The sequence below is a fragment of the Daphnia pulicaria genome, chromosome 7, assembly GCF_021234035.1.
Source record: "Daphnia pulicaria isolate SC F1-1A chromosome 7, SC_F0-13Bv2, whole genome shotgun sequence".
Lineage (NCBI taxonomy): Eukaryota > Metazoa > Arthropoda > Branchiopoda > Diplostraca > Daphniidae > Daphnia > Daphnia pulicaria.
Window position 1 is genome coordinate 18,349,009 of NC_060919.1, and position 23,771 is coordinate 18,372,779.

Consider the following 23,771-nt stretch of genomic DNA (forward strand, 5'->3'; position numbering starts at 1 on the left):
AGTCTAGTTTATTTTATTGATCGTTCTTATGTGTCAATATTTTAAGTAGCTGAGCTTACCTTACTATACTTTTTGACTTTCTATTGAATGTTCACGAAGAACGTAACAACTTGAATATTTATCTTTATTGCAAACTCATTTAAAATTAAAAAATTCTACATATTCATTTTTCCATCTTCAAATTCGATGATGGGAAATTGTGTATTACAACAAAACCCAAAACACACGCGCCTAAAAAAAACAGACAAACAAACAGACAAAATGGAGGAATACCCGATTTTTTTTTTTAAATCCCGTCGTCATATCAATGGACATCAGTGGAGAAATTTTTTTGAAAATAATACCCTGGCCGTTTATGGATGCATATGATCACGTTGAGTCGTTATATTGAATTCAAAATTGCCAGTATTAATTATTATTTTTTTTTTTCGGTACTACCGACAGATGAAAAGTGTTGTTCAGGTTCAATAGCCAATTTCAATTTAGTTTTTGATTTGAGGAGCCCATTTAAAGGGAAGTGGTATTGCAATTTTTCTCTTTTGATGACAGGATTGATTGCGGCCACGCGCCGTTTTATTCCCGCCATCATTTTAAACTACCGTATTACAAAAAAAAAAATCCATTATACTATCCCGTGATAGATTGAAAGCACCAGACGACCAACCAGGAAAAAGGGGGCAAAAAAGAAAGTAAATTCAAAATTAAGTTTTTAAAAACAACCCAGCAGTTTTAAAATCAACTATCCAATTAAGCCGTCCGACCGCATTCCGTATTGAAAGACCAATCGCAGTAGCTCTGTAAAACAGTAACAAATTCAATTAAATTCTATCAAATTTACTTTTCATCACAAGTTTGAATTTATGCGTACCCTATTCCATAATAATCCACCCGGACATCTGGCTTCAGCCCATTGTCCATTCACGCACTGGTAGTAGCTAGTGCACTCGGACTCGTGAGCACGGAAGGATCCGTTCGAGCAACCAGTTCCTTTACCGGAAATGGGAGCCCAAATACTCACACTTTCCGAGCTTTCATTGTTGTCACTTCCGCTATCTAAATTTCCCATTTTAAAAAAAGCGTCAGATAAAATTTTGCAAAATGATTTTAGATTTTCTTTGACAACTTACAAATCATTGGGGAATTGGCGCACGTTTCGCCCGATGATGGATAATTGCGCAGCACGCGGTTGATAGTCTTGAGCAACGGATATGTCTCACATCCGCACCGATTGCGGAAGTCATCCAAATCCAGCGCCCAGATCATAGCACCGCCGAGTTTCATTGTGCGTACAAGTTCGGATTTTCGACGAATTATGTCCACATCGTCAAATGAAACCCATTGGTCACCACGATAGGCGTACGGTCCCATGGCCTCCTCAGAATCTTGCACAATTGTCCATCCACTATTCTTGACTTGTTTGCAAATCTATTGACCATTTGAATCGAAAGACAAAATTGATTGAAAACTCTTAACCGGAGGGCGACAAATCGTACCTCGTAATAGGCAAGGAATCCAGCTTGTCGAGTAAATTCTCCGGCTTGTCCAGTTCCTTTAGCCGGAGCGTTCAGTCCGTTATTGTTGGGATTTTCCAGCGTGAAAGACTGTCCGTAAAGGGGGACACCGAGAATGAGTTTAGCCGGATCGGCTCCCAGTTTGATCCAATAATTGAGCGTGTAGTTTGTGTTGAAGTAAACCACATCGGCTTCTGAATGGACGCTGAGCGGAGCAACGTGACCCGTCTTCTTGTCCCAATGGCCGTGGTAATCGTATGTCATAACACCAATCCAGTCGAAGTCTCGCGACAAAGATGGCACGTCGTATGCGTTGTCGATGACAGTCTTGGATGGTGAAACGGCCGATGATAGCAGCCAACCGCGCGGAGTAAATTCAGTCCTCAATTCGCTTACTAAAGCAGCGAAACCTTGTTTATCCGATGCCGGGCCGGCGTTACAGTCCACCTAAACAGATAAAACATTTTGTTTTCGAATGCGTAGGTAAATTGAATTTGTTTTAATTTCATACCTGCCAACATTTGGGGTATTCCCAATCAAGATCGAGCCCGTCGAATCCGTATTTCTCAATGAAAACAATGGCATTGTCAATGAATCTTTTCCTGGATGCAGGATCATTGACCATGCGACTGTACTTGTTGCCCAGTGAGTCGTTCCAGCCGCCCAGAGCGATAAGTACTTTGATTCCATTTTTCTTGAGAGCCACCACTTTGGCGTAGAGTTTCGGTCCGTATTCGTCCGTGTCCGACCAGGAGTCAAAGACCCGCATCGTCAATTGAGTGGGGTCCAGCGTTGCGAATCCGTAAAGGATGTGAGTGCACAAGTCGACGTCGATGTCGCTTGGGGCATATTTGGCTTCACCAGGTCGATACCACGACCAATTGGTGTAGTAACAAATCACCTTGTACTCGCCTTCAACATTTGAAAAATATTCGCGTTAGAATTAAGAAAGAGTTTGAGTTGTCCGATGAATAAACCGGTACTCACCCGGTTTTGAGGGTTTAGTAGGTCTTGCGGGCGTAGCTGATGGCTTGGATGGTCTAGTGGCTGTTGTTGTCGGTCTTGTTGGCCTGACTGTTGTTGTTGGTCTTGTCGGTCTGGGTGTGGTGACGGAAGCGATGGGTTGGGCCGTTGGCTGAACTACTGAAGTCGATTCTTTTTTTATGAACATATGACTCGTTAAAATGTTGCTGAATGAGATGAATTTTAAAAAGAAACTTACGGCCACTGAAGGGACAGTTTGCGTTGGCCGGCCAATCGCAAACTTTGATTTGTTGATTCCAGTGCAATCCCGCTTGGCAGCCTTGTTCTATCAACTGGCCATTGACGCACCATTGATACACGGAGCAATCCGGCCCACTTTGACTGTATTGACCCTCTTGGCACGTCCCTACAACCGCTTCAACTGTCGGTGGTGGTGGGCGAATGGTTGTAGGTTTGGGTGTAGGCCTCATGCCAGTAGTTCCTTGCGTCGGTATAAAAGGTGTCGTAGATCTGGTTGGGGTTGAAACCGGTGCTAGGGTAGCTAAAAGAGATCAATTCAAACTTTTAAGTACATTTTTTGTTTTTGATAATCAATCAGATGGATTAGGTTACCTTGTCCATCTGAAACGCAATTGACTTTTTCTGGCCAGTCACAAAGAGTTTCGTCGGCGTTCCAGTACAATCCAGGAGAACATTTGCTCTTTTTCAAAACTCCATTGACGCATCTGGCAAATGACGAACAATCGCCAGGTACTGAGTAATACTGGCCGTTGACACAGTCTGATTGAGTTGGTCCCTCGGTCGGCTGAGTGGGCCTTGGAGTCGATGGTGTTGGTGGGCGAGTTGTTGGGCGAGTTGTTGGCTGGGTCGGAGGTCGAGTACTAGGTCGTGTTGGCGGTCGTGTTGTTGGTCGAGTTGTTGGTTGTGTGGGCGGGCGAGTTGGTGGACGAGTTGGCCTTGGAGTCGATGGTGTAGTTGGGGCTAGATGGGACCGAAATGTTAAAACGAAATTTTTAAAAAATTATTGAAATGTATTTATGTACCACTTGGAAATGTAGCTGCAGTGGTGGGTCTCGTATTCATTCCCGAATCAAAGCCGGTAGTGATGGCCAGTGGTGGAGGAGTGACGGGCCCTGGTGGGCGTCCGCAATTGCTTCCAGGCGTTGGTTGCGGGTCATTGCGGATGCCAAGAATTCTGGCAATAGCTTTGGTTAGGGGGAAAGCTTCTGAGCAGCAGGTGTTCCTAAAATCGTCCATGTCGATAGAGAAGACCATAGCTCCACCGAATCCTTCGCGCTGGATGTAACTGGCTTTGCGGCGGACGGAAGCGACGTTGTCGTAACCGACCCATTGGGTACCCCGGAAAGCGTAAGGAGCGTCGTTGGCCACTTCAGACCAAATTCCCTGGCGCACTGAGGATCAAATTCATTTAGTATTTTAAATGTCCGTTGAAAATTTCTGTCATCTTTAAAGAAAATTACCTTCATTGCAAATCTCGTAGTAGGCCAGCATACCAGCTTGTTGGGTATAAGGACCAGGTAGACCAGCTCCTTTGGCTTTGACGCCAATGGCCGCTTGATCTCTTGTCGTAGCTGGAACGGCCAAGGTGAAACTCTGACCGTAAAGTGGAATACCCAAGATGAGCTTGGCTGCTGGAATGCCCTGGCGACTCCAGTAGTTCATGCTGGCCTCGACACTGTCTGAATCGCCACTCCCTTGCAGCGGAGCCGTGTGTCCTGTCACACTTTCCCAGCTGCCGTGGAAATCGAAGGCCGGCACGGTGATAAAATCCGCGAATCGTCCAAGGGCGGCTCCGTCGAACGCCGTCATAGCCAGATTCTTATAGCTGGCCACATTCACGCCCAGCAACAGATTGCTTTTGGCGAATTCTTGTTGCAATTCCCTGATAAAAATAGGATAGTTGGCCCGGTCGATAGCCGGCCCCTTGGAACAATCGGCTTGCCAACACACCGGGTATTGCCAGTCGAGGTGCAAACCGTCGAAACCGTAAACTTGGAGGAAACCCGCAGCGTGAGCGGCGAACATGGAACGTGACCTGGCGTCGGCCACGAGTCGGCTGTAAGAGTCGTCTCCAGAGTCGGTCCATCCGCCCATCACCAACATGACTTTGAGATTAGGATTCGTTTGTTTCAGTCCATTGATTCGGGCGTACATTCCTGGGAAGGAGGGAAGATCAATATTTCGTGAATTTCCAAGCAGTAATGAAAAATTGAGGAGCTATTTCGGTTTACTGTTGCTGATGTCTGTCCAGATGTCGTTACTTTTGAGGAGCAAAGTTTTGGGATCCAGTCCACCATAGGCGTACAAAACATGCGTGCAGCTGGATGACAGGACATTTTCCGGAACAAATTCAGCATCGCCACGTCTCAGCCACGCCCAGCTACTGTAGTAGCAAACGACTTTGTAGTCCTTGTTCGTTTGGACTTGGCGGTCGGCTGTTTTGAAAGCAAAACTCTGGCTGAAAATCGATCGACGAAGAATAAATTTTGAATTTGAAAAGTGGCGGGACTTACCGGTCAGCCTGTTGTTTAACGAGTTTTTTGCGGTGCATTGAGCGTTTTCGGGCCAATCGCAGACCAAGATGCTAGGATTGAAGTGCAGGCCGCTCGGGCAGTTGAAAAAGTAAGGTGTTGCACCCACGCAACGGTAGAACTGACCGCAATCATCAGGGTGGGGCCAAAAGCTGTCGCCTTTGATCAGACAGCTGGGATCGAACGATGCAGTAGGGGCAGGTGTGGTCGGAAGAACGATCGGTGGAGGTCGTGTGGGAGCAGCAGTAGGTGCTGGCACAAATGGAGCCACTGTAGTAGGCGGCTGAGGAAGAGGAGCGGCCGTCGTGGGCCGGGGAGTAGCAGCCGTGGTCGGACGAGCCGTTGTGGGTTTGGGTGGAGCTACGGTCGCTGATGGAGTGCCTCCGTTTCGACGTAATCCATCGTTGATGGCCCGAAGTAAAGGCCTTTCAGGACCGCAGTCGCCTTTAATGTCGTCCAATCCAACAGCCCAGATCATGGCTCCGCCCAGGCCGGTACTTCTGATGTAATCCATTTTAGTTAGAACGGATTCCACCGTGTCGTAGCCGATCCATTGATCTCCCTTGACGAGGTAGGGGCTTCCGGCTTCGTCCTCCAGCTCCTGCCATCCGCCTTCTTGCAGCCACCTGCAGATCTCAAAGTAAGCCACGAATCCGGCCTCTTTGGTGAAGGGACCGACAGTTCCGGCACCGGCGATGGGTGCCTTGGGCTTTGAATTGTTTGGGTTGGCCAGTCTGAAATTGCGTCCGTAAAACGGGATGCCGAAAATGATTTTCCTCGCCGGAGCGCCTTTGGAGATCCAGTAAGACAGCGCTCCGTCCGAGTGAAGGTTCTGCGTCGCGCCGGAATCGAAAGGACGCTTCCGTAGCGGGGCGTGATGATCGGCGTAGTTGTCCCACGTGCCGTGCAAGTCGTACGTCATGACGTTAATAAAATCCAGCGATTTGGCAAGGCGAGGCACATCGTAGCCTTCGTTGATGCGGAACGTGGCGGCTGGCACGGCAGCCGTCAGAAGCCAATTGCGCGGTTGGAACACGGCTGACATTTCTTCCACCAACAGGGCGAAATTCTCTTTGTCGGCCCATCTGCCATCGCGATCCGTGGCACCTTTGATTGGAAAGGAGTGAAGAAGAAGAAGAAAGGCTCGATGAAGTATCTCTATTGATTACTATTTTTAATTTGATTACATCCGAACTCTGTAGATGCTGAGAGCCTAGTACGTCTAAATTTTTTAACTCTATGTCTTTGAGCAAGTTGTGTAATGAGATGATTAGCGAAAGCAGTCAGATGCTCTACATTCGCCATTGCTTTGATCTTTTTGCGTCTATACTAACGAGCCTTTGATCCACTGACGTCACGCTTTCCCGTTTTCTTTTTCTTTTTTTCTTTTTGAGCCGACGGAATTGAATTAAAATAAGTAAGTCTTTAGTGGGTACTCTACCTGGATATTCCCAGTCGAGGTCGAAGCCGTCAAACTTCCACTTTTCCATGAAAACGACGACGGAATCGATAAACTTTGCTCTGCTGGCCGGGCTGGACACCATCTGGGAGTACTGTTTACCTCCTTCGCTCCACCCACCGATGGCTATCATCACTTTGAGAGCGGGGTTGATGTTTTTAAGGGCCAGGGCAGCTCTAAAACCGCCTGTTTATTCGTGCGTGAGTCAAGTAGAAAAAAGAGAAATGAGGAAATGTTGTTGACAAAATTCATTCATTCTATTTCACCTCTGACGACTTCGTAATCCGGGTCGAGAATGGTGACGGTGAGCGACGTCTTGTCCAAGCCGAGGAATGAATAGATGACATGAGTGCAGCCGAAAGGATCGACATCGGCGGGACTTGTCGTCATCGGTTCGTCACGGTAGATGGCCCACGATTCATAGTAGCACACGACCTTGTAATCCTCTCCTGGTCGCCATCAATACGTCGCCATCATATCGATTTCAAATCACACACACACAAGAAAAAGAAGAAGATTTTTGTCAGTTGTAGAAACACGTTATTCTTCTCTTTCGTTTTGAAACGTAAAAGGACATGCAGGAAATAAATGAGCCTCTCCAAACGTGACCCTTTCGACCTGTCGTTCGGGTGTTGTCTGCTTGTCTGCATCGTACAAGGCCGCCCGTCTCTTTACGGAACCCCAAAAGTTGTTTTTTTTTTTTTTTTTTGTTTGTCCTGCTGTTCGTCTAACGGGGATCTTACCATTTTTAGTGGCTGATAACGGATCGATTGGCACCGGATCGACGAGTCGCTCCAATTCGTCCAGCACGGGCGGCTCGTTTTGGTACGAGTGACCATTGAATCCTTGATAGCTGCTCGGATAGGTCTCTTGTTCTTCCACGTAAATTCCTTTGCTTATTCGGTTGGCATCGACTCGATCATCGTCATCATACGCCGGCTGGTCCTGCTGCTGGTCCATTTCTTTGATTTGATTGAGACTCTCCATCAATTGGATGCGAGAGAACTGAGATTGTTGCTGGCGGACGTCGTCAAAATCGGGCCGGTGCTCGACGGCACCGCGGTTGAACCCGGCGACGACCGGTTCCACCTCCGCCTCGACTGCGAGCGTCCGCTCATTAGCATAATCTTGTCCGAAACCATCCATCAGCTCTTCCACATCGGCTTTCACGAGGGTCGCAGCTGTGAGAAAAAGAGCCACAGCTGCAACAGCCAGGACGGGAATACTCTTCCGGAGTTTCATGCTGTCGGGTCGGAACGCGTGGGGGCCAATTGATGGGAAAACAACTGCAAAATCATCAACAACAAAAAAGGGGGGAGAATGAAGAAATAGAAAAGACATTGTTTTCGGTAAAGGTCAAAGAGGATTTTTTGATGAAAACAAACAATCAATAATAACTGCAGAGCGCCGCATATAATTACACGACGAAAAAGGGAATTCAATGAATTGAAATATGTGTACTGTACTCCGCGATCGGATGTTTGTTGTTGGCCGACCTACCGCGGAGCTGCGGCGGCGGCGGCGGCGGCGGCTGAAATTAGCTTCTTATATTTATTATTCCCTTTTGTAGTCTGAGATGATAATGTGTGTTGACTAGCTAATGAGGACGAGACTACCCACGCGCCCCATCCGTCATCATCACTTTTCAAAACTTCCGTCAATTATATCGGAACCGTTGAAAAGAGATACACACGACCTGAAGACGACGTGATGGATAATAGCTGGGGGATTTACATATAGAATAAGCAACTGATGTGTGTCGTGAAAAGAACAGCTCCAGGCTATCCCCCCCTTTTTCTCTTTTTGATGGTCGAATGTTGTTTCATTGAAACGACCCGGCGAATGTTGTTGATAATGGCTTCCGATCTCAAGATGTACTAAGACTATATAAAAAAGAAGAGGTCAATGTCTTATTGCTACGCCATGCAAATTGTTTGGCTAAAAGGCAAAGAAAAAAAATAATCAGGTTTTTTTATTTTCCTTTATTTTAAAAATCCCTCCATTTTGTATTTGTTACTTTTTGCTTTTATCAGTTTATTTTGTTGTGTTTCTTTCTAAATTTTTCCGTTCGTTTTTTTGCTGGCCAACGCTCCTTGTAGGGTCTGTGTGAAAAAAGAGGGGGAATCAATTCCACGAATTTCATTTCGTCTGGAAATGTTGCTGCGTCCGTTTGATTAGCTCAAATGTAGGGGCTGTCGTGGTTTTATGAATTCTGATTATTAAAAGTGCGTCATGATAAATTGACGAGAATGTCGCTTCCGTACGAGGACGTTACATCATCGCAGGGTTTTCTTTTTATTAAGTATGCGCATGTGTTTACGTTATCAAATTTTTCAAAAAGCTAACAGTTTTTCCTCGCGGTAATGGATGGGAAGAAGAACAAAAAGGGAAAAAAAGAAACGGGTTTTCTGGTTTTATTCGTCTGTTGGTGTTTTTGGCTAGTTTTGGTTTGAATTTGAACTGCGAAGAATGTAGCGCGCTAGAAGAGGAGCGGGTTTTTCGAGTTCAAGGATGGTGAAATTAATTTCACTATTTCTCCAGCTGGGCTGGATCAAATAAAGTACTACTCTCTTTTCTCAGCGGTAGTAATTTCGCGCACAGCTGCCGCTGGAGGAACTTGATGGTTCTTTTCCCGACGATGGGGGCTCTGCACGTGAAGATTAGCAAAACTGGTCTGCGGCCCCAGGCTTGGGCGTGGTGCCTTATTCAACCGAAAAAATTTTTTCGTCCATCCATTCTCTTCTTTTTTTTCTTTTTAAATTGGTTGCCATACGTCTTGAACTCTTCAACTTGATACATCCTTTTGCTTTTTTTATCCTTCCTCAAGCCAAATGGAGATTGCAAAGTCGTCCAACACGTATGGTAATTACATTCATTTTTTTCTTCCTTCTTTATCCTTGGATTCTTGTCATGCGCCATTTTCGACCGCCGGCCAGCCCCCCTTCTTTTCTTCCATTTTAAGACCACTTGGCGAGTTCGTTGCTCGAGGAAAAACATCACGCACTGCTCTCATGTGATGCGCTCAAAAGAAAACAAAACTCGAGCGAAATTCCTATCTTTTTTTTCAAACTCTATCTCATTCGGATGATATTAATCAATGCAAATTTCGACTTTAATTCCTGCAATTCCTAGTTGGGTATTCATTTGGCATTCGATTGCCAAACAAAAATTTGGGTTTGGCGCCGTGTAGCGATCGGATGAGATATGCGTATCTCTGCGCACGTCTGAGAGAAATATATAAACTAACACAGGGGGAATAGTTTATGACTATATTGTTATGTTGTGATGAGTTTTTACTTCAAGGGCGACCTTGATCTTGAAAAAACGGACTCTATTTTCGCCCAACCTTGTCGCAAGTTTGAACGAACGACCGGCGTGAGCGTCGTAAAAATCTGGAAAAAAAAACGTCCCGTGAACGACCGTGAATGCGTCGTCCTGCTTCGTCGCTTTAAATTGTTGTTGTTGTTGTTCGCGAACCTTGTTGTCGCGTCCTCCCCTTCTCCGGTTATTACACCCAGCAATTTGCCCACCTTCCTCGACAGGTGGGAAAAATGTGTGAAAAACTTTTTCAGAATTTTTTTTTCTTCTCCCGATAAGATTTTTTTGGAGTACCTTTTTCCTTTTTAAATGGAAGAGAAAAAAGGGGAAAGACTAGATGGAGAAAAGGTGTTGGCCCATCCGACGCTAATCTGTCAACACCTGATACTGTTGTCACCTGTCGGATGCGCTATTTTCCGTTGAGAGGGGCTTCTTTATTTATTTACCTACCGTATTTTATTCCCTTGTTTTCTGCCTATCCACCCTTTTTTCTTTCTTTTAGATTTTGGATTTTATTTTTCGTCCTCTTCTTCCCACAGTTAAGAAACTGGAATAATAATAAAAAAAAGGGGGGTCTCCTGTTGTTTGTGCGGTCTACCGGACACCTATCTCATCCCTTTCCTATTCTATTTTTTTTCATTATTATCTTCCTCCTCTTCTTCTTCTTTTATTTTCAATGTTTTACCTGAGCAGCGGCTCGAGGAGAAGAAATAGAAAAGAAACAGAAAAAAAACGAGAGTCAGCGGCTTCTTAATTTGTTTTGTCGATTTCTTAGAGATAGGAGGGGGGTTCACTTTCTTGTTATCTTTCCGCTACGCAGTATAGTTCACTCAGCAAACAATAACACGAAAAAAAAGAGAGGACCCGAAATAGTAACAGGAAAGGGGGTAGAGCAGACAGGAACGGCTCGAGGGGAATGTCTTTGGTTTAATCCTCAAATTTCTACGAGGAATTTTCTTATAGTGAGATAAAAATATAAAAGGTAAAAAGAGGAAACTTTACACAGAAAAATGAATAAAATGTCATTCGATCCTTCGTTGAAACTAAACGAAACAATCCCACGCCCTGCGTCTAGAAAGGAGAAAAAGAACTGCGCGATGTGTCACTAGTCATTTGTTTCCGATTCTTTCGTCTGTGTGTGGAATAATCGGTACGGTGGGATGGATGTCGGTAATGACGTCGTGGGCGGGGAGGGGGGTTGTTAAGAAGTAAATGGAAACTTTCACTCAGAAATGTTGTCAGAAATAACAAGTTGGAAGTGATCGACAAGGGTTGTGACTCTTGTTGTCACAGGGAATGGACAGGAAAAAGACGTTCCCTTTTTCAATTTTTTTCAAGGGGGGGGGGGGGTGTTTTCTGGTATGCCATTGTTAAAAAAAGAAAAATCTAATTTATATCTACGTAGGGTAGAGGTTTTTTTAAAGGTTTTGAACTTACCGCGCTTGGAGAAACTGTTCCTCGTGTGCCTGCTGAGTGTGTGTGTTTGTCCGTGTGATGCAATCGGCCGATAACGCGGAGGAGAACAACACGCACAAAAAGTTGAGAACCCGTGTGTGTCCTCTTGGTCGAAAGGTTCTTTCTGTGTGTGTGTTGAGCGTTGACTATAACTCACGAGATGCGATAGTGTAGACCGGTGTGTTGTACCGAAAAGCAAAAAGGGGGGAGAAGTTGCCTTTTGCCGACCTCTCCGAAAGAGATTGAAAATAACACACAACAAATGTGGCGGGCTGTTTTCAACCCCAGGAGGAGAGAAAAACTATCCAAAAGAGAAGAGAAAAACAGAAAATGAATTCCTCGGGTTAAAAACTCGGAAACTGTTTCGTTTTTTCCGAAAGGGAAAAAATTGTGAACAAATCAATTTCTATTGACTCTTGTCGTGATGATGATCTGAACCCCCCTCACAAGGGTGGCCCCCCTTCGTCTTCTTCTTCTCCGACAAAACAAATGAAAAGCAGGAGGAAAAAAAAACTTTTTTTTTTTTTTTTGTAAAGATGTTGTGTGTGTTTACCCAAAAAAGTTGTTCGGTTAGGACGGGCGGGGTTTTCAAACTCGACTGTCAGCCGGTACACGCTCACCAGAGCCTTTTTATACAGCAGCGGAGCCGACTCGACCACTTCCCGCAGGCCAAAATCAGAAGTTTTCGTCTCGGCTTCTATATTTTTTTTTTTTTTTTCGTCTTCTTCTTCTTTTATTCTTCTTCTACTGTAGTTGGTGTTGTTTTGTTGTTGTTTTTTAACTTTCCAATGTGTGGATTGTTTTGTTTTTTTCCTAGGAGAGAAGGGGGTACTTTTCGTTGTAATTTTTATTTTTATTTTAAAAATCTTCTTTGTTTTCTTATATTGGGGATTTGTATTCTCCGGTTGACAAGAGAAGAGAAGACAACACCAGTTCTTTCTTCTTTGCCTAACCTGGTCTTTGCCAATTTGGTGCGTACTCCTATTACCTTGATAAACGTCCCTGGGACGACAGGAGGTACTTTGGTCATCATCATCATCATCATCCGCAAAGAAAGAGAAAGAGTGACACAAGTTGAGTTTTGTATTTGAATTAAAAAACAGCGTGAAACCCCGCCCAAATCACCCGCACGTCGAGGGAATAACTTTTTCCGAAGCGCGCAAAATTCCAATCAATCGCCGCTGCGACTGAGCAGAGATTTTCTTTTTTGGCTCGTTGGCAGCATGGAGACCCGGACCCGCATCGAATGGCCACCACTACGCAATGCGCAGTGGAAGGAATAATATGACAAGCGGAGAGGAAAAATATATATGTCGCCACAAAATGGAGGGGTTACGTGAATCTAACCGATTCGCTGTAGATTTTTTCGGGGTACGAAACGATTGCGCGAACCAAGGTTGAACTGCTTTTTGTGTATCAGCCGTCCAAGCCCTGTCAATTTTGTCGGTGTCTCGGCCGCCGCTCGGTGGTTGTTGTTGTTTGGGTCGCAGGCGGTGTCTAATTGGGAAGGCTCAACTTGTTTGAAACCACTTGACAGAGTTGGGTTTTTTATTTTTGGTTCCTATCAAAAAAGAGAAAGGATCGCAAAAGTCGTTAGAGGGTATCGCAATTGACTCGCTTGCGTCACCGCTAAAGAGGAGGACGATCTCGGTGGGTGGATCCCGCAGCCGCACGTCCGCAACAAGCGTCGGCAACAAGGTAACAATTTCTCGCCTCTTTTTTCTCTTTTGGCGCGCGCAAATTTTCGAATCAAAAAGGGAAATGATGAAGAGGCGACGGAAATGACGGCCTCTTTCGCCATCTTCAAACGGCAATTTAAAAACCATCAGGACGCCTCTTTTTTATCTTTCTATTCTCCGCAACATCTTTATGATATTTTGTTATCATTATTTATCTTTTTCGGAGAAAAAAGAAAATAAATATCTCTCTCCCTTCTCTCTCCGACCCCAGAGTCCCTCTCGTCGGGGGCTCTTGGCCGTTCGTCATTTGCATGGGTTCGTCGTCGAGACTCACGTGAAAGTGGGGGCTGTTATATACCACCCACTCACCTCTTTCCTTCCACGACTTCATTTCACAGGTTCGGTGAATCTCTGAAACTCTTCTCCGGCTCATATCTAATAGCTTCCTCCACTACAGCCCGGGCAAAAGCTGAGCTGCCATAACTAAAATGCCATAACTTATGTCACCGCCATCTTCTCTCCCTCCTACCCACCAAAGAGCCCAGCGCTTATCTCTTTCTTGGGCCTTTACCGATTTCCATCTCTTTTTACTCCCAAGATCTGTTCTATAGGCAAATGAGGCCATAACTAATATCAAAATCTGGATTTTTTTTCTTATTATTATTCCCGCGACGAACCATCTTCTTCTGATTGTCGGTTGGGAGATGATGATTCGGACAATGAAACGGGGCCCTATGAATAATACAGCAGAAACCAATAGACCTCCCTCCATAAATTGTGTGTTTTGTGTGGAGTTTATATAGGCATAATGGAATTTGTGAGAGAAAATAAGGTTCCATATCTTAAAAAAAAAGTCTTATTTTTCTTTTTTCCATCCTCTCATTCTGTCGTTGTTATGTACATATTTATATACCTCAATTTTACGACCTCCTCGGCTTGCGGCTGGGATGGCGGCCAGGCGGCCAGCGCCGGCAGGTCGGGTTATCTTTTCTCCACCCTGCACTATTGTGAAAGGAATCCCGATGGTCCGCCACAACAGGACATGGTTACAAAAGATTTTTCTTTTCTTTCTTTTTTCCAAAAAGGAAAAAAGGGAAATAAATATCATAAATAAATAAGTCTGGTTCTTTATGATATTCAAATGGTGCCCTTTATTGCGCAATTTATCCCGTGAAACATGTGTAATTTTCTCGCGGTGGCTTCTCGAATGTTTTTCTTCGACGCAACAACTGACTAGATGGATACGGAACATGGATGCACTCCGTGACTCTGGTCACTTGCGCACAGCGCCAAATAAGTTCCAACACGTTCACAATCGACACCCGGGATATTTTTTGTAAAAAAAACTATTCATGCAGGCAGGATGACTGTTGGATGGGACTTTCTCTTTCTGAACCAGGAATGTTCTTTTCAACCTGTCACACAGAGTGCGATATCGATTTGGGGTCAATCCTTTCGCCAAAGTTCCTTTTTTTTTTGTTGCTCTTCTTCTTCTTCACGGCCTTTTTTTTTTTACTCAGTTGACGAGGTCCATCCATCTGCTGGTGAATCACAAGTGTGTGTTTCTATTTTGAACTGGTTTCTTCTTCACTGTGCGGATCAATGGCTTGCAAATTCCCATCCAGCCGCCCGGGTGTAAGATCGTGCCGGCTCATAATCGAAGACATTTCATCTTTCCCGCCGTTAAGCGTGTCTGGTAAGAATTCTCGGAGGGGATCTGATATCCTTGTTTGATGTCGAGCAAAGCCTAGAATTCGATGCGCACTTGACGCCAGCGTTAGTATGGCGTACGTGTTTCATCATCTTTCTTCCAAGTCTGGCGATATAGGTTGAAGAAGACAAGTTTCTTCTTCTCTCCGAGGCCGCTTTTATTCAGATTTCCCTTTTCGTATCGGCGCTGTTGCAAAATAACCCGCAGCATACACTAGTGTCGATGGCAAATAACCAATAACAGGCTTTTCCTGCCTATCCATTTATGTCCCATTATTTAGAGAGAGAGAGAGAAATAGAAAAATAAGTCCATATTTTTGTTGAATACAGGATTCGATATTCCCGCAGGTTTTTAATGGCCTAGTGGGTAAACTCTTGTTTTCTTTGTTTGTTTGTTTTCCGCTTTTATTTTTTAGTCCGTTTAGGGGATTTTCACTTATCGCAAGTGAGTTCTAAACGTGAACTGAGATAAACTACACGGCTGGTTCCGACCCGCTGTTGTAATGGAGTACCGAAAACGTGACAGTCTTTACTTTTCTAGATTCGAGAGCAATGGTATTTGTTGCTCTTTTCAAGGGTTTATTTTTATTTGACAGACGGCGAAGAATCGAAACAGAAAATATTATGTTGCCATCGAAAAAGAGTTATTTAACAAATTATGATTTCCTCAACATTTTGTCAACTTGGCGTCTCCGTGGGTGGAGTACGTACGCATCCAGCACATTCGACAACATCGTCGTCGTGTGAAATTAATCGGCTGGCTCCTGAAAATGGCTCTTGTGACGTTCGGTTGCCAAGAAATTTGACACATTTCCCGGTTGAACAATTTCCGACTGATGCTAAAATTGGTTGTGCAACGTTGTTGGTTACGCCGATGCGGATACGTGAGTCTATACTAGCTAAGCAAGTCTAGTACGTACACACGTTGTTTTACATACGTACAAAAACATTTCCGGGTAAGAAACTTAAGGCCCTGTTGAGGAATAATGCATCATTATCACATTTTGTTTTGAAAAACGTCCGATTTCACAACAATTGCCGGGGTTCCGGTAGTTGTTGCTCGTTACGGATCTCTAGCGCTAATTTAGCTCGAGGCTATGGTAATCATCCGTCTTGGGTTTTATACACCTGCTGCGAATTGAGCGCGCGGTGTTTTTTAAATCGAAAAAAGAAAAGGAACAAGGCGCGTCTTTTGAGACGATGATGAAAAATTCTCGTGAATTTCTTTTCTTTCTTTGTGTTTGTTCAAAATATACATTTTTTGTGCGCTGAACTTTTTTGGGATTTTTTGCGATGCGCAATAGACGGGCCCTTGAGAAGGGGCAATTACCTTTGCACCGCTCGGCCCCAAAGTGTCCGAGTGCCGCTGCCTAGGGCTCCTCCTCCTCCCGAGTTGTTCTCATGTTTTTTGAAAAGAGATTTTTCGGTTGGATAGGACGGAACCGCGTCCCATCCATCCAAACGACAAGCAGATAGAAATGCGATTGCAAAGTGAGAGGGAGAGGCGTTTGCGAGAGAATCAAAATTCACAATCACAAAACAATAACAGGTTGAACAGGACCGGACTTGTTGGCGTCTGCGTGTATACATCCTTGATTTAGCCATCGTGACTTGCCCCATCGTGATTGTCTACAACAAAAAGGGGGGCAGCGCAAATACTTTGCATAAATATAGGGGGGGGGGGGACTTGTCAAAATTGTAAATTCAAATTTTTTACACAAAGTATATACGGTCTGAAATGAACATTTTTGTTCAATTTGTTTTGTTTTTTTTTGTTTTTTTAAAGAGCGCGCCGATGAAAATGGAAACGCCAACCCGCATGTGTCGCCAATCGAATGTGCCTTTATTCGGGTTAGGCAATATTAATGGTACCATACGTAATCTATTCGTCTGACCCATATCACGATCCTTTTGCGGATATTATTCGATTGAATTTTTCCCACCCAGATATCTGTTTGATTAAGTGTTTGAACACGGTCGTCTATTATCATCGATCAACATCCAAATCTATCGCGTGTGTCTGCCAAGAGTAAACTTGAAACAAATCACTTTGAACGTTTCTGAAACGTACGTACGTACGTCGATTTATTCTCGACATCTCTCCGAAACAAACTTGTACAGCTTCCGTGTAGACGCTCACGATTCCGGGAATAAATCCGAAAAAAAACTTGTCTTTTTACAAGATCTAGTAGTTAGACGTATTTTATTCAAAGTGCATTTAGATCTTTTGCTTTTGATTTACACACACAAGTGACTGGGGATGTTGCTACTTGCTACTGTTGCCCAGGATATCTCCGGAGGGCTCTCTTTTTTCTTTTACTTTTGTTTCCAACTTGGGCGCTCACATCTTGGACGGATCTTGTTATATGTTACACCAGAGGACGACACTTTTACGTGCGTTTTCCCTTTATTTTATTCATTTAGTTGGCTCTCCTCTCTCTCTATTCGATTGATATCACCCCTCGCTGTCAAACCGGATCATCCATCTCTTTCCATTCTTCTTATTATTATTTTTTCGCAGAGGGGCAGAATTCCTGCTGGACGAGAGAGAAAAGCCATCGCTTCCCCAAAGGGCAGATGAATAACCGACCGTCTTTTTTTGGGGTTTTTTCCTCATCTCATTCGATCGAGAGATGAAAACGAGTTTGATTCTCCTGCTGCTGTTGGGCTTCTCGTCAAAGGTGCGGTCGTGATGGCCACCGCCGAAAGTTCAAATGGTCAGACGCAACCTGCGCATGCAGATCTAATCAATTAAAAATTCGACCAGAGGACGCACGATAATACCAATCCTGGTGACAAAATCAAACGTGTGAATATAATACGTAGTCCAAGGGCGAAGAGAACGACCGAATGAGTTTTTAACTTACCTGTTATGACGCTCTGTGGCTGGTGATAAAAGCCCCGGGGGTGCCGCAAGTTTGAGTGGCCGATCCTATGTACTATGACGCCCGCTTATGCAACTATAAATTTAGATGCACTTCCAGTTGCCTTTGTTTTCTCACTCATCATCGGGCAAAGTTAATCTCGCGCCCATCTTCTGCCCCACTCCTGCAGACGAGTGGCGCTCCTGCAGTAAATCCCCCGCACGACAATCCATCACAAACTTGGCTATTACATATTTGACAAGCTTACGCGCATTTAGCCGACGCGTGGTGTGTGGTACCTAAATAATTCCAACGAATATGGCTGACCTTTTATCCTGTTCACTAGTTGATGGAGTTGAAGGTTTTTACAGCTAACGACTCTGTCTAGAGCTGGAGGGTCTACACATTTGATTAGACCAAAAACATAGATCGATGCTTACTCTGGTGACAATGACCATAAAGAATCAACCAGAACAAACAAATGCAGGAAATAAACTTGGTGGAAAACAAGCTGTTGCTACGTGGCGGGAGCGGGTCCCGACATTTGGCAACTTTTTGTTTTATTATGATTTCCTTTTTATTTTTTCGCGCGCGTGCTGTGGCTGGTTTTCCCACTAGTTGGACGGGGGTCTGACCTGTTTGGGCCACTCACAAGTTACTGTTGTTTGCGCTGCCAAACATCAAAGAGTTTAGACTCGGCTCCTGCTCCTGCCGGAGAGAGATAGAGTCAAAAATTGGCTTTTTGCGACTTCAAAGATATCTCTCCGTCGGGCTGCTGATAGATTTGCCCCGGCTCCTATTATCACGGCGCTGGCCGATGAACCAACTCGTCTATAACGCATCCTACACAGAGAGAGAGAGAGAGAGTTCATAAATAATCTATAGGAGGGTATAGGCAGGAGCCCAGGAGCCAGTGGCTTTTGTTAGCGACTTTGCGCCTATCACAAACAGAGGCGGCGTCGGAGAATACAAAGTTTTCTCGCTTCTCTCTCTCTTCTCGTCGTCGTCCGCTCTTTTGATGTTGATTGAAGAGGTGCCTCTTTTCTTATTTCCTTCCTTTTCGTGATGATACTCGACAAGAAGATTCGTGACGCATTGATGCTCCAATTTTTGTTTTATTTAAATTTTAAGACTTTTTTTTTCCCAGACCGAGTCGTAATTCTAGACTTTATATAACTAGACTGCACGTAGGCCTGTTACTGTATATCTAATAGTTTATTATTATTTTTTTTTTCAAAGGAGGCAAGGTAATTATGTGTACACAACAAATCTCAAATGTCTTGGGCGATCGATACATGGGGCCCGGGTCCACTTTAGCGCAAATTGATGCGCCAAAACGCATCCGCCAACGTACCACGTAGACCTGGACGGCCAGGTAGACTACAGTCTAACAACCAGTTGATACATGGGAGCGGAGAGCCGAGTCTATAATTGGTACTTGATGGCGCTGTGCCGGTTGCGGGTTGCCCTTGTTGAAAATGTTATACATGGGACGACGTCGGCGAGCGCCGGTGGAAAGGCAAAATATTTACCTTCTCCTTCACGTCGAATTGAATTCAGCTCGCAGATGATCGACGTTAGTTTAGGTAAGTAGTATTCACGGAAACGGCGGCGGTGGCGGCAGCGAGAGAGGGTAATGGGATACACTAGACGATGGATAATGTACACACACCTTGTGTATCATTCGACTTGATTCGATGTGTGTGTGTGTGTGTGTGCATGTGGGTTATTTCATTGCCTTTACAGGTCGTTGTCGCCGTCTGGTGTTGGACTAGTTCATTTACATTTTTGATTTGATATTCCTGCTTGGCAGTGAGGATTTGTATAGTGACTGGGTTCTTTGCCTTGTTTGTTATCTCTAGTAGCTGTTTTGTCAATAGTCGTAAAAAATAAGTAGCAGCTACTACACATAGGTAAGCACCCTTATTGTTTTGTCACCAGAAACCATTGACCTTCCGGTAATTTCAAAACTCACCCGAGTTGAAAGAACAAAAGCTGTTTTGACAGTGTGCATTTAATTGAACACGTTTTATTTTTTTTTTCTCCCCCGTTTATGATTGGATTGACGTGTGTGACGTTACTTGAGACGTTCTTATTTTATCTCACCTTTTTGTCCGAGTGCGCAGATACAAATTGAATCTCATCTTTTCTGGGGTTGAGGAGGACGTCAAGCGCACCTTGTTGGATGTTGTGTTGAATCACGCAGTGTAGCGTCTGTCATGAACACACACGAGTCAACTTCAAAAGAAGTCGTCGCCACCCGAAATAAATACGCAACGCCCTGGTTGGCTTGGTGGTGGTGGTGGCGAGAAGCAAAAGAACCTCATTAATGTCTCCCGCTCAAAAGAAGAAGAAGAAGGAGGCGACAGTGTTAATTTGCACCGACCCAAAGAACACACTAGTGCCAGCACACGTAATTTAATGCGATGAAGAATCGCCGTCCGTTGGCCGGAATCTTTTGAAAACAAAAAAAAAATGTGTGCCGGCCGTCATTCCGGCTGTTTCTGCCATTCCGGCTAGTATTTTCTTTCTACAGTTGTAGATTCTCTGTACTAGTTGAAAAGAATGAAAGGGAAACGCACACGTAGAGTTCTGAGCTTTGACGACGTGTGCGTTTGAGGATCCTGCGCGCGCGTGGGTAGACGCGTTCAACGGGAGCGTTCACAGGCTCGACGGATAAGCGGGCGGACGGGCTGGGCTATAAAAGAAAGCTATCCGGACAGGTGCCACGCATCAGTTGTACGGTGTCTGCTGCTGCTCTTTCCAGTTCCTCCACTTTTTTAGCCCGTCAATTTTTCTCGCTTCTTCCTGGCCGATCTCTTTTTTTGAATCGCCACGAAACTCAACATCGTTGACTCAACTCTGAATTTTTCTAAAACGATTTTACTGTTCGTTCGTCCAAGATTTCAACTGCGCCGTTGTTTGTTGGTCAACGGGGATTCCTCGTGAATTTTTTGGCTCGTCTCACAATCGCCGGAAGTTGGTATTACACGTAGAATTTTCATTTCCCCCACACACCCGTAGACAGACTTGGGCCGTCCTCTCACCGCGAAATCTCAGCAAAGATGCATCAGCTGTCGGCCAAATTATCCCATCTCTCGATCGCTTTGTTTGTCCTGCTCGTTTCTTTCGCCACCGACGCCCAATCAGCTCCTCCGTCAATATCTTCCAATAACCGACCGGAAGCCCAGGTATGTCTGCTGTTGTTGGCTGTAAAAAAAAAAAAGAGATATTCGAGGTGTTTTGTTTTTAGTCGAGGGATACGATGGAATTCACGACGCTCCTTAATCTTTTAACGATTTGATGTAAACAAGCGAGTGCAGTTATTTGGCGGGGAGTTGACCTTTTATAGCTGGCCGTGTTTTTGATTTATCGCTTTTTATCCATGTGATAACATCCGCTTGTCTTTTGTTTGATGGTCAACGGGATAATAGATGTCGATCCAGGAAATGGAGAAATTTCTTGAGGGCCTGACCCGGTACTTGCACCGACAGCATTTGGACTTGCCGAAAGTGCATCAGCAATCCCAGGAAGAGCAGCAACCTGGCAGCTACGAGGCGGATGCTATCGACCGTTCCGGCGACATGTCTGCGCCTACCGAGGCGGAGAGATCGTCTTCTTCTTCTTCCTCTTCCGAATTGGCCAATCATTTCCTGTCCCATCCTCGCCCGCCGATGGCCAATAAATGGCCCTGGTCGTTGAGTCACTTGGAGAGGATCGAAGACGACCCGGACTTCAAAGAGCGCCAACAACCTTACGCCAAACGCAATTCCGAATTGATCAACTCGCTACTCGGCTTGCCGCGTTTCATGAAAGTCGTCGGATGAAAAATCAACTACAAAAAAAAATGGCGGGGTGGGGAGAAGAAAAAAAAATCTATCGAGCACTAGGGAGGGATCGATACAAATATACTATAATTTCCATCCTATTATCTTCAAATGTTAACAAAAAAGAAAAACAATAAAATTTAAAAAAAAAAAAGAAATAAAGAATAGCTAGAGTATTATATATTTAACCACCCATACATTCCAGTTAAAAGCAAAAATATCAAATGATGTACTTTTTATGCATGCCACGAGACCTAGTACTAACTCCACCTCTTCCGCTTTCCGCAAGCGCCACATGACAATCGTTTCTATAATATCCTATTCCTATCATTATTACGATCGCCGCATTTTGTAGATTGCGACGGAATTTAATATTTCATTGTCTCCGTTATCGATGGCGCACCTAAATATTAAACAAAGAATTAAAAGGGTCAACCATGAAATGAAAATCTAATAAAAAATAACCTACATGAATTATTGGTTAACCTAATAAACGATTAACTGTAACTCTGCTGAATTTCAGCCGTTTCTCAGTTGTTATTTCAAATTTTCACATTTTCAACTTCAAGTTGATGTTGAAGGTTTTCGAGATAATAGACGGGCATCTTGCGCACGTCTTGATTGTTTTTTGTGTCGTTCTTTGACTATCCCAAGGTCTTGAAAAAGTTTCGCAACCGCCACCTCGTCTCAATCTTCTTGTTAGTTGCTCAGGTAAACAAAAAAGCAAGAAATCACCTCTCGACTTGTGTCTTGTCAGAAAAGAAAAAGAGAATTTTCGTTAACTTTTTGTCGTTGCAATCAGGAGAGTTGTGCTTTAATGGGGCGCCCACGAAGGCGAAATGAAATATTCACCTTTTGGCGTTGGCGACGGATAACGAGCCCGCATGATCGAACGTTACCTTGTAAAGACGTTTGACGAGGCATTCAGCCGATGAAGAGAATCGTGAACAGCCCCTCCTGCTCACGTCGCGGAATGATTACATCGTTTTCTACCGCGATCTTACACCCATCTACTTCAATTAAAAAAAAGTGCTGAGGGAAAACACGCCAGTAATGACTAGGAGAAACAGATGTTTCACCAGCACACAACACTCTCTCTCATCGGTACTTGCGTCAATGAGCAGCAATCGACAGGGATGAAAAAAAAAAGAAAAAAAATTCCGTCAGTCAAAAGATTGCGCTTGAACGCACCGATTAATCGAGACGGAATTCTTGGTAAGTACAGTGCAATGAGTACGCACTTGTTCGCCAAGCCGCGGGATTTTATTCCCCAAACAATTTGCGATTCACGAAATTCTTTTGTGATTGTCGGTAAAACGAGATTGGAAAGGGCCAAGGATCATTAGCGAGTATTATGATTGTAACATGTTACGCTAAAAAAATGAGGTGATCAATAACAATCGTCGAGTTGAATAGTTCTATCCAGCAATTTTGCAATGAAATAATTGGATACGCCAAGACTTTTGAGCTTGTCTTTCACATCCGGTTAATACACCGACCCGCCAATAATATCAGAGAATATAACAAGAGCAAAAAACTACTACATGGAAAGCCCACCGGCTAATAACACTTGATAGAAAAGAAACGGAAAAAAAAACGGCTTGTCGTAACTTTTGAGCCAACTTTGTCGACATGTAGCCGCAAAGTTCAGACATGTGATATAAACTGATGTATTCGTGCTCAATAATTTCTCATTTGTATGGATTGCGCAAAAAGGCAAAGGCGGGAGTCTACACTGCACAGAAGCTCGGTTCTCCTTTTTCTGTTCGGCTATTATTATATGTTTTTGATTGAGCCCGCCAGCGACCTATACTACAGTATATAGGGCTTGTTATAACAAAGGCATCAGAATGATTATACCTCGACGTATCATCTATAGCGTAATAATGCCAAAGTGATGCGATAGCCGACAAGTTCCTTTCCTATCTTCGCTGCAGGGATTCGCATAGATCTGCTGATTCTATATTCTTTGTAATAAATTTTTTTCTTTTATTTCGCATCGCTACTTGCCTTGCAATCTTTTCCTTGTCATCTTCTTCTTCGCTCCCGTGATTTTCGAATACAAATTCACTATCCCGTGAACAAAAAATCGAACGAAAAGAGGAACGACTTTTCAAGTCGATTTACCTGCTTCTTTTGATGTCGGCTGAATGAAACGAAGTGTAGGATTCGCTGAATGTCGCCAAATGCCTTGCAACTTTATACGAAATAAAATATTAGCGATTCTCGTTGAATTACCCGTAGGAGATGGGCAACCGGAAGTCTCTGATTGAAAGTAATGGATGTGTTGAAATATTGAAAAAGAATAGGCGACAGATTGACCTGGAAAGTACCAATAAATCGCTGTAGCAGTATAGCGGTGCGAGATGGATGGGTGATTACGATAGAGAAAGGCTTGACGAGAGTCTCAAC

General features: G+C 44.3%; 2 protein-coding genes across 3 annotated transcripts; one reads left to right on the forward strand and one right to left on the reverse strand.

Moving 5' to 3' along the window:
• Positions 1–162: 162 nt before the first annotated feature.
• LOC124348827 (probable chitinase 10) lies at positions 163–11,926 on the reverse strand. 2 transcript variants are annotated; one of them, XM_046799128.1, is made up of 17 exons: positions 11,833–11,926; positions 11,262–11,579; positions 7,250–7,792; positions 6,773–6,955; positions 6,489–6,692; positions 5,030–6,154; positions 4,748–4,951; positions 3,977–4,672; positions 3,539–3,907; positions 3,108–3,476; positions 2,734–3,036; positions 2,499–2,666; positions 2,023–2,423; positions 1,494–1,958; positions 1,128–1,425; positions 869–1,053; positions 163–795 (listed from the first exon to the last, which is right to left on the reverse strand). In XM_046799128.1, exons 3-17 carry the CDS (start codon positions 7,746–7,748, stop codon positions 748–750), a joined length of 5,517 nt encoding a protein of 1,838 aa, XP_046655084.1. In that variant the 5' UTR covers positions 7,749–7,792; positions 11,262–11,579; positions 11,833–11,926; the 3' UTR covers positions 163–747. The 2 variants fall into 2 exon arrangements, with proteins under 2 accessions (XP_046655084.1, XP_046655083.1); XM_046799127.1 differs by having other exon boundaries at positions 11,797–11,865.
• An 8,301-nt stretch (positions 11,927–20,227) lies between these two features.
• Positions 20,228–21,866, forward strand: LOC124349101. The gene is made up of 2 exons (XM_046799613.1): positions 20,228–20,723; positions 20,967–21,866. The coding sequence occupies exons 1-2, from the start codon at positions 20,598–20,600 to the stop codon at positions 21,357–21,359; spliced, it is 519 nt and encodes a 172-aa protein (XP_046655569.1). The 5' UTR covers positions 20,228–20,597; the 3' UTR covers positions 21,360–21,866.
• Positions 21,867–23,771: the final 1,905 nt, after the last annotated feature.